Genomic DNA, 10316 nt, shown 5'->3' on the forward strand with positions numbered 1-10316 from the left:
CGCGTATGTGTGTGTGCGCGCGCGCGAGCGCACGCTCGCGCGAGAGAACGCGTGTATGCGTGAGTTATAAGATTTAAAAAAAAAAAAAAAAAAAACAAGTTAGAGCAGAGAAAAAAATATATATATTATATATATTATATACTATATATATATATGTTATACGCAATTCTTTTTTTTTTTCAAAAACAAGAGACGCGCGGTTGCGAAAGCAAACGCGATCTTCTCTCTTTCGCGTGTTTCTGTATACGATCATCATTGTTTGTCAACCGACTTGTTAATTTGATTTTTGTCCTCAAAAAAAAAAAAAAAAAAAAAAAAAAACGAGACAGACAGTACGCGTTTAATAATCTCTTGATCGGAAAAAGATAAAAAAATAAAAATAAAAAAAAAATAAAAATAGAAACGGAACAGCAAGTGTATCGCGAGATGAGATGCGGTATAGTAGTGTTGAGAAAGAGAGGGAACGTGTCTGAGATAGACAGTGTGCGTGCGAAAATGCGTGCGGAAGTGCGAGAGATTTAAAATAGAAACACGAGGTGTTTCCGCAGCGCGAAACGGATCCTTTCCCTTCGCTGCCCTTCGGCGAGAACGGGCCTCGAATTTGTAGCGACTCGCACTAATTAAATCGATGAGCGAGCTGTAATCTGTAACATCTATCCGTCATTATCAACTGTATCGAAAACAAAAGAAAGAAAAAAATAAGCTAGAGAGTCAAACAGGATCGAAGAAAATCGACGATCCCGCAGCGACGACGGCGTACAAACTTTTTGTTAACAAATTGTTATACGTCTCGATCAACAATTATAGTCTCGCGACTATAAATTATATATATATATATTACAGGCGGTAAAATTTATTACGAGCCCAGGCGATGCTCGTTGTCTCTCACTTAGGTGCGACAGAAACGCTAACTCGAAAAAAAATCTAAGAATCTCTTTAAGAATAAAACTCGATAACACCGAGTGATTTTTTTTGTATACAGAGCGCAGGGCTGTCGAGAAGAACAATTGTCGCCATTCCGTGTATCTCTTCACTTTTCGTATTCGTTGCACAGAGCTTGTTAAAAAAAAAAAAAAAAAACTATGCAATCAGAGGAGAAGATAACGAGATCAAACCAGCTGCTCTAGGTGCAGAAATTGTATATTAGCTTTATTATTATTATTATTATATTATTAGTAAGCAATTAATATATAATAGTACTATGTAAGTACGTGCAATCCGCACAGTTGATGTCCGGGCTTTCGTCCATTGGGTCGCCTAACGACCCGATTGATTCGCAACCCGAATTTCCTCTCGTCAGGCCTGCGCGCGCGCGCGCGCAATTTGGTTTCTCGAACCGACATATAAATGTGTGTGCGAGTATATTAGCGAGTAAGTTCCGAGACAGCGAGTTCACGATGTTTAAATTTTACACATCGGCCTGCGACTTATTTAAATTAAACCGCGTATGTGTGTGTGCGCGCGCGCGAGCGCACGCTCGCGCGAGAGAACGCGTGTATGCGTGAGTTATAAGATTTAAAAAAAAAAAAAAAAAAACAAGTTAGAGCAGAGAAAAAAATATATATATTATATATATTATATACTATATATATATATGTTATACGCAATTCTTTTTTTTTTTCAAAAACAAGAGACGCGCGGTTGCGAAAGCAAACGCGATCTTCTCTCTTTCGCGTGTTTCTGTATACGATCATCATTGTTTGTCAACCGACTTGTTAATTTGATTTTTGTCCTCAAAAAAAAAAAAAAAAAAAAAACAAACGTATTGTACAAGAGCGAACAAAGAAGCGATTGCGATCGCACGTAACAATTGTCATCTCGTGCATTACCGACGTTCTCGCTTAAAAAAAAAAAACTACAAGAGACCAAGATTAAGATAAAAGAAATTTATCTCGCGACGAATGGCAGCTTGACGAAAGCTTTTCAACAACGCTGTAAAGATAAATCGCACGACGACGATTTGTGCGAAAGAGTGTCGGAATGCAGAGACTCGATGCGTTAATTTAAGCGAGCGTGAACGAACGAACTGAGAAGCTCCTCGATCGCTTTTCGATCGCTCTTTCTTCCGACCTTTATGTTACTTCCTTGTAATTTTCTTCGACAAATGTTTCTCTCGCTCGCGAAATCCTCATCGACACAAAATCCGAAAAATCTATTGTCTCCGATCGCTTTGTATCTATTTGTTTTTTTTTTCTCGCCCCCGTGCCTATCGTTCTGTAACTTCTCTCGGCTTTCGTCTCGCGACACCGAGAAAGTCTCTACGACAGTCGCGAGCGACTCCTTTCCTGGTCGTGCGCGCGACCGGAGCCAGTTACTTGCGTTTATCTCTCGTTGTTTCATTGGTGTTTCTCTTTTATGATTAGTTTTTCCTTCTTTTCCTGCGCGTTTTTTTTTTTTTTTTTTTTTTTTGCTCCCGTGGCCTCGGTCGCGTCACGACCATCCACAAAAACACTCCGAGAACTCATGTATGTACAGTCAACGTAACGATCTGCAAGGACGGCGCGTCTCGAGTTTCCGCGCCGCGTCTCGGTCCGCGATCGATCAATTTGTTCAACCGATCCGTTTTGCGGACGAGAAAACATTGTCGTCGTCCGCAACGGGGACGAGACTCTCTCTTGGAAGCACCAATGACGCAACGCGCGACGGTGTCTAATTTCCGACAAAATTCCGAAGCAACGTCCGCGAAGCATCGTTACGTCGACTTACGCGACGACGACGACGACGACGACAACGACGACGACGACGACGACGACGACGACGACAACAACAACGACGACGACGATGACGCGAGAATGCGTTCGTTTTGCTTCTCTTTGCGAACGATGAAAAAAAAGAAAAAGAGAAAGTAACAAGAGGTGAAAGAGTGAACCTTTGTTTCCTCCCTCCTTCCCGGAACTTTTGGGCGGAGGAACAAGGTGTCGATATTAGTCGGCTAAAGAGTTAAGCGATGCGCAATTTAATTATAACAAATTGATGTAAGCGAATGGAAAAATCAATACTTTTCATTGAGATGATATCTGGATTTCAATAAACTTGATACCTCGAAACAGTTCGGACGAACGACCCGGAGAGAGAGCGTGTGACCGGTGATGATCGTTGCACGGTGACGTTCTTGGTTTCTTTTTCTACATATCGTCGCCACTCGCGGCATTACCGGCAATGCTCTTCTCGATGGGGCCTTCTTTTTTCTACCGATTATTCCACCAATCTTTCGCCCTCCGGATCACGGAGGGCGCGTTACGTTCTGTTTACGAGTGATTTTTTTATTTTTTTCCATCGCGGAGATCCAGCCGAGACGATTTTTCAATTTCGCGTTTTCTTTTTTAAAGTGTGAAAACAAACTGTGAGAGAACATGCGATTGTTGTGAAACAAATCGTGTGTGCCAAGAGAATACACAAACTTGGAAAGAAACTCGCCTAAAACTGAGAGAATTGTATGTATGAAAAGAGAGAGAGAGAGAGTGAGAGAATGAGAGAGTGTGAGATTTTGGTGCATAAAACTTTAAGTGAGAAATATGATCGAAAAAAAGAGAAAACGGCCGACGAAGAAGTGGAGATCGATTAAAGGTGATTCGGAAGAGGAATTTGTTGAATTCTACTGTGCGAAGTGTGTGCGCGCGAAACACATGCTTAGAATTCGCAAAAAAAAAAAAAAATCCGAACTACACCTGGAAACTGTTGTGATTGACTGCGCGGGAAGTCTGAAAACAAAACACTGAATCCGAAAACACGAGATTTGATCGTTTTGCTTTCCATTTACATAAGTAAGATTAAGTCTGCAAATGTTGAAAACAAGAGATAGAGAGAGAGAGAGAGATGAATATCTTCTTACCGAGATGGTAACGGACAGGTATTCTAAAGAAAAAAAAACGATAAATGCAAGAAGAGAGAGAGAGAGAGAAACTGAGAGAGTCATCTTATACTAACTACCATCCACCTGACGTCGAGATCGTTGCTCGCACAAAAAAAAAAAAGCGAAGAACACAGCGACTCGAGGTAGACCACACGTGGTTTCTTCAACGTTTATTTCATTCCTCGTATGTTTCTTCCAGAATCCGATAATGAAAGTGCGCCGTCGCCCGTAAAGTCTCAGCCCAAGGTACCTTACTGCAAAACCTATGAACAGATGAGACTGGAGGAGATCCAAGCGGAGAGCGCGGCTTATTACTCGTACGGATACAATGAGCGCGACGTGCCCCAGGACATCTCTTTGACTCCTCGGCTCCGAAACCAGGCGGACGTAGGCAGAGCCAAAAGCATTGGCACCAGTCGGGGTAGCGGGTGGATCTGTGTAAATCCATCCAAAGTCAAGAAAGACGAAGTTCCGACAAAAGAAGAGTTGGACTTCCAAGTGCTGAGTCTGGATGAGATTCGACGTCGGAAAAAGGAGAAAGAGCTGGTTGCCAAAGAAACGACGACGGAGAAGTCGGATGAGTCTCCTTCGCCGTCCTCGCCGATCGAGGCGAAAGCCGTGAAGAGGCACTCGCTCGAGCAGTGCGACAAGGAGAGCACACCGAGCCCGATAAAAAAGCGAAAGATCAGCTCCGAATTCGTGCAGAGCATCGAAACAATACCCGCAGTCAAGGTGGCCCCAGTGAAGCTGCGAAGGTTCATGAAAGTTAGCACCACGCAGGAAGTAGCCGAGACGCAGCCGTGCAAAGACATGGACGACGAGCAAATATCACCGGACGACCAGAACGACCAGTCGTCCTGCCGCGAGAGATTGGAGGATCACAGCGACGAGCCGGTAAACAGGAGGGGCGAAGTCGAAGTGAGACTGTGCGACAGCAGCACGAACGAGGAGAGGCAATCGGAGCAGCCGGATAGCCGAACGTACACCACGGACGACATTATGAGCAACGTGCTGTTCGACGGCACTCAACCGAGCACGAACACGGAGGAAGAGTACCTGAGATTGGACCTGACATCGTCCGACGATATCATGAAGGATATTGAGGATCTGCTCAAATAAAAGAGCGCGACCATTGTGATTTCTAAAACGGATTTACGCGAACGGATACAGTACTCGGCGCGTGCTCACTTCCACGTGTCCGATGTTTTAAACAGATTTTATACGAGACCAACAACTTAATCGAATGTATCTAATTTGTAGATACTTCGGACGACCGGAAGTGCGGCGACGAGAGACTTTGAAAAATAGCGAGAATTATTAAGTCATTGAAGATGTCTCCTCCNTTTTNTTTTTTTTTTTTTTTTTTTTTAATATTACGTTTTACATTTGTTGCACTATGCCCGTAAGTTTTACATTTGCTCCATATTTACATTTTTGTCTGTATTTTTTTCATCTGTTCCGCGTGGTTTTTTTATGTGTAAGATGAAAAGCAGATTTTTTATACGTAATAGATGTTTCGAATTCTGAAAGCATTTTTCTCTTTTAATTGCAATATACTAGTAATAATTAGTACTAGTAATTACGTAGTATTTGTGCATTGTGCAGCAATTTTATAGTATGAAAAATATTCCTTAAATGTACACACATGTGTGCGTGTGTATTGAATTTAACCTTGAGATTACTTCTTTCATTTCCACGAGTGAAACTATAGCTTTTATAACTAGCTTTTGTAACTTCTAAGAAAGAATTAAGTATTTTCGTGATTTATTTATTTTCATCACTAAACGATCGATTTGCGTTCACAACACAGTTTTTTTCAATCCACGGATGTGCTCGTTTGGGCCCATATCTGTGGAAGGATATTTTTTCTCTTTTTCTCACAAAAGAAAAAATAATCCGGGGTTAAAACCGTGCCGGCGGAAATGCAATAACAAGTGATCTTTAGTGGGGATTTCTAGAGAAAATACAGCAGGTGTTCAAATGTAAATTAATTATTAAATCGAAATAAATATACAATTGTTACATTTGCAAGGTAAAACAATGGTCTTCTCTTTTGTGTCTTTTACATTCCACATTGTTTGTGTTTTTTTCTATTTTCTATAACTGATTCGATTGTTTCTCGATTATTTGGATAATCGAGATCGGACGATAACGCAGATCGTTGACACGCAAGTTGATTCGCGCCAACAACGATCGACTACGTCGAGAAGATTGAAGGTGATGGAAACAGCATTGAGTGAGTATATAAATACGAGTTGATCGAAGAATCGAGATGTGAACACGTTCGGGAAGGAGTCTTGAGCTTGATTTCTAACGGGAGAATCGCGCGAACATTATCGTAACCGAACATTTCTGTTCTTCGGAGAGAACGAAGAATTTCTCTCTTAAATTTCTCTCCGCGCGATGAAATTGTTTCTCTCCAATTAGAAAACAAGCATTGAGAAAACTCTTTGATATTAAATGCACACACTATTTATTTAGAATGCATAAATCGTTACGCTTAACATATCTGGCCTAAGGGAAATCACAATCGGCATTTTTTTTTCTCGGTCCTTTTTCTCTGTCTCTCTCTCTCTCTCTCTTGCACCGAATACAAGTTGTGAATTAATTAATTCGTCGTCAAAAGTTTTTTTTTGTTTAGACTTAGAGAGAATTAGAGTCGAACTATGTTGTATACAATGTAAAATGACCGTCGCGATAACTTTTTCTTACGATGTACACACAACAAAACTCACGTTTATTTTATTATCTCTCCGCGCTCGTTTTACTCGATTATTTAAATAATATGTAACATAATTACCGACTTAGAAACTATCTTTTTCCTCTTTTTCTTCTTGGTTTACACAGAAGTAGTTACACATCTACGTGAGAACGTGTTCGTTTTCTCTTCTTTTTTTTCTGCGAGTAAAAACTCCGCGAGAATTCTCGAGAGCGATTTTCCCTTCTTCTCTCCGATTTTCACGCTAATTATTATTATTATTTTTTTTTTATACACGAGTTGCACATTGCCGACGATTTATTTATTTATTTTTTTTTTTTTCCATCGCGTCTCACCTTGCTCGATTCTCTATTTCAAGAGACATTGGCCGTGGAAATGTATGATTGTGGTTTTTCTTTTTACGAATAAAACGGAGAGCTTTGTGATGATTAAAAGTGCGCATATTGTTTCGCGGAATATTGTTTCGGGAGGATTTTTCATTCGCGACACCTTGCCGATCACAGGCGCAAATGTCAACGCTTTGCAGTCATCGTGTATGTGTGTGTTACAAAGATTGTGTTTCTATGAATTACTGATAAAAAAAAAGAGAACCGTCGTCTTACAATATCAATATAATTGTGTTAGTACAAAGAGCGAAAAAGCGGCGTTAGTCCTCTACAATCGGTGGAAACGTGATCGGTAAGGTGTCACGGTCGCAAGTGTAAATACTAAGTTTTTTTTTTCAGCACAGGACAAAGGGGATTTAATTTAACGATGATAAGAGATTTTTCACGACTATACACACAAATCGATTAAATTATATTATTCTGTAACTCAAAGTTTGGCATGCCACATTTTTTTTTTTTATTTTTTTATTTATTTGTTGTATTGCAATTGTACGCGAGTATATTACCGCCGCGATTTGTTGTCACCGACAAGAAAACGGATTCGACTGAGAATTTCAATCAGTGAAAAAGTTATAATATTCCTCGCGAACCTTCCAGCGCGGCAGAAAACAAATTTTCGAAGTTTTCGCGTGTTCTCGGACGATTTTGCCGATCGACAGAGCACATCGGCGATATTTTTTTTTCGCAGACGCGAATAAATTAAAAACTCGTATCTACGCAGAGAACTTTGGCTTGGACGAAATACAATATTAGGGATGACAGTCCGCTCGGATTCTCATGCTTCTATGGAACAGATCGCACGCGAATCACAATCGCAACGTGCGGATTTTCCGGAGACTAAAAACCGACCGCGTCGTAACCGGGCGTCGTTCTCTTTCTCTCTCTCTCTCTCTCTCTCGGTTTCCTCGCGCGCGACGCGCAGATCGTAAACCAGAGAGACGAAGAAGCTCTACGGAGATGAGGTCGGCGTCGACGACCACCACGGTCACTGCAGCCTCGGCGACCAGTATTGCGCCGCCATGTCGGGTGCCGGTTGGCCTGGTACCGCGATCGGCACACTGACGCCAGGTGATATCAGACCTGCAAGAGAACACGTTATGATCCAATTAACTGTGTTTGGGATTTTACTAACAATATAGAATAACAAATACAGAGAATGCAGACGATATGAAGGAAGGAAATGATAATTAGAACATTTTTATTTGACTTCAAAGATATTGTTCTTTTTCTGTTTCTTATTCTTATATAAAGACCAATTGTAAATTAATAATATATATAGGATAATAATATTATTATACACATATATATACACATAACATAGTAAAATGTGATGTATATTATTATTACATGTTTTTACGAGACAAATAATGTGTTTACAAGACATACACAGTTTTGTTTACAAAATATCTCCTTCTGTCAAATATAAACATCAATACAGAGCGACATCTACACTCCGCTAACCACCAGACAGAAACAAGAAGCGTTTATAGCCTTGCGATGATGCAAGCGAAAAAATTCACAGACACCGTAAAGCTGAATTGCTAATAGAACAAATCTATAGCACCTTTCCAATGATTAGCACTTATTTTAATTCTTTCTACAACAAATACAAGGTTCTGCTAAGTATAAACTAAATCAAGAAAAAAGACTTTGAAAATCATACGCTAGATGTTACATATGAGAAATATTCATATTTCAAATGTGTGTGAATTAATACACGTAAAACATTGAAATCGAATAAAAATTCTAAAATTCATAGAAGATGCTACTTTTTACATCACATATGAATAATTCAGTTACTCCCAATAAAATTTAAAAAATCCTGTTTTTTTAATTTCCACGAGGAAATTTTTTAGTTTATGAGATGCGAACCAAGCATCTATTTGTTAACTTTTTGAATTAAATTCAATTCGAGAATTTCCATGTGTATTAATTTACACGTTTAGAGAAAAATTGATTTGGTCTACTCTTGAAAAATTGATCAGGTGTTTTTTAAAGTGCCAATCATTTTGATAGGTGTTATTCTACTCATCTCGCGAAGAGAGAAGAAGTCTCGGAAAATCCGATCGCGCGAAAAAGGGACGATGATTTAGAGGGGTACAGACGAGTGAGAATGAGAAGGAGGGAAGGAAGGGTTTTGGGGGGAGAAAAGCGTATATAATCCATTACCGGCGAGCTCGATAGCGTGTTATCCATGGTAGCCGTAGTAGTAGTCCATCGGCTAGAGTGCAAGCAGCGAATGCAGTGAGTGCGGTAGACACTCACCGGTCGAGCTGGCGTTCTGGTTGTACTGATTGAGACTGGCCGCGTGATAGGGCTGCGTGGGGCTGCAGGTCGGCCGGGCGCCGTAGCCGAGATGCAGAGGCTCGTAGCTCGGCGGTCTTGCCACCCCGCACGAGTAGCCGTTGTCCCGTTGTTGGAGACACGCGCCGGGACTCGGGCCGACAGTCATGCCCACAGTCATGCCCATTGGGCTCATGCCACCCCCGGCGGACAGCGAGGACATGCTGCTCGTCGTGTGCTGATTCTGCTGACTCGCGCCCGACATCGTGAAGCTCGGCATCGACGTCATCGGGCTGGAAAGAAACGACGCGTTCATATATATTCCGACTGTTCCTTAACATCGTCTCTTCTGTCAAGTAAAAGTTTTTGTTAAAAGAATTCTTTAAAGGAATTGACATTATCTTAACAAAAACCCTATAAAAAAAAGCAAATTGTTTTTAAAAAAAAGTTCGATGTTCACGGTTTAATTTCATTCTCACCTGTACGAGTCGGGCATGCTGGGTATTCCGGGGTACACGGCGGTGGGCGCGAATCCGTGATGTATTCTGGGCGGCGAGGGTGGCGCCTGCGGGGGCGGCTGACCTCCGAGTATCCCCGTGGATGGCGGCGGCGTCGGGTGACCAGCACCCACCAGATTCACGCCGGCAGTGTGTTGCTGTTGCTGCTGTTGCTGCTGCTGCGGCTGTTGCTGCGGCGGATTGTCCCTCCGTTGTGTGCGCAATTTCTCCTCGCGCCGCCACTTCGCCCGCCGATTCGAAAACCAGACCTGAGTTAGTGAACGAGAAGACAGACGAAGATACAGGTCAATCGCTAGGCTACGGATAACTTTCGTGTCGGTTGGACGGTCGTGGATGGAAAACGATTCGTCACGGAAACGCGCGTTACGCCTCACTTGAACATTTTCTATTACCGCATTGTCAAAGTTTATATTCTAATTGAGTGTCATTGATCTTCGTCATTATCAATCTTCGCTTACGACGAGTAAAGAGAAGGGACCTGTATGCGCGTAGAATGATAAAAAATTTTTTATATATAATTATATATATATTAATAATAATAATTATATATATATTAT

General features: G+C 41.4%; 2 protein-coding genes across 3 annotated transcripts in view; one reads left to right on the forward strand and one right to left on the reverse strand.

Annotated features, from left to right (window-relative positions):
* The window catches only part of LOC109852780 (zinc finger CCCH domain-containing protein 11A-like), a 13353-nt gene extending 5781 nt beyond the window's left edge, over nucleotides 1-7572 (forward strand). For both annotated transcript variants that reach the window (XM_020424261.1, XM_020424260.1), the window contains exon 6: nucleotides 4053-7572. In XM_020424261.1, coding sequence (XP_020279850.1) covers nucleotides 4053-4972 — 920 coding nt within the window. In that variant the 3' untranslated portion in view covers nucleotides 4973-7572. The remainder of the gene's footprint in view (nucleotides 1-4052) is intronic.
* The window catches only part of LOC109852776 (paired box protein Pax-6-like), a 49986-nt gene continuing 44871 nt past the window's right edge, over nucleotides 5202-10316 (reverse strand). Inside the window, exons 7-9 of the mRNA XM_020424257.1 lie at nucleotides 9721-10007; nucleotides 9224-9534; nucleotides 5202-8038 (exon numbers count right to left, since the gene is read on the reverse strand). Coding sequence (XP_020279846.1) covers nucleotides 7944-8038; nucleotides 9224-9534; nucleotides 9721-10007 — 693 coding nt within the window. The 3' untranslated portion in view covers nucleotides 5202-7943. The remainder of the gene's footprint in view (nucleotides 8039-9223; nucleotides 9535-9720; nucleotides 10008-10316) is intronic.

Source organism: Pseudomyrmex gracilis, unplaced genomic scaffold (genome assembly GCF_002006095.1).
Source record: "Pseudomyrmex gracilis isolate BER0280 unplaced genomic scaffold, ASM200609v1 scaffold_35, whole genome shotgun sequence".
Taxonomy (NCBI): domain Eukaryota; kingdom Metazoa; phylum Arthropoda; class Insecta; order Hymenoptera; family Formicidae; genus Pseudomyrmex; species Pseudomyrmex gracilis.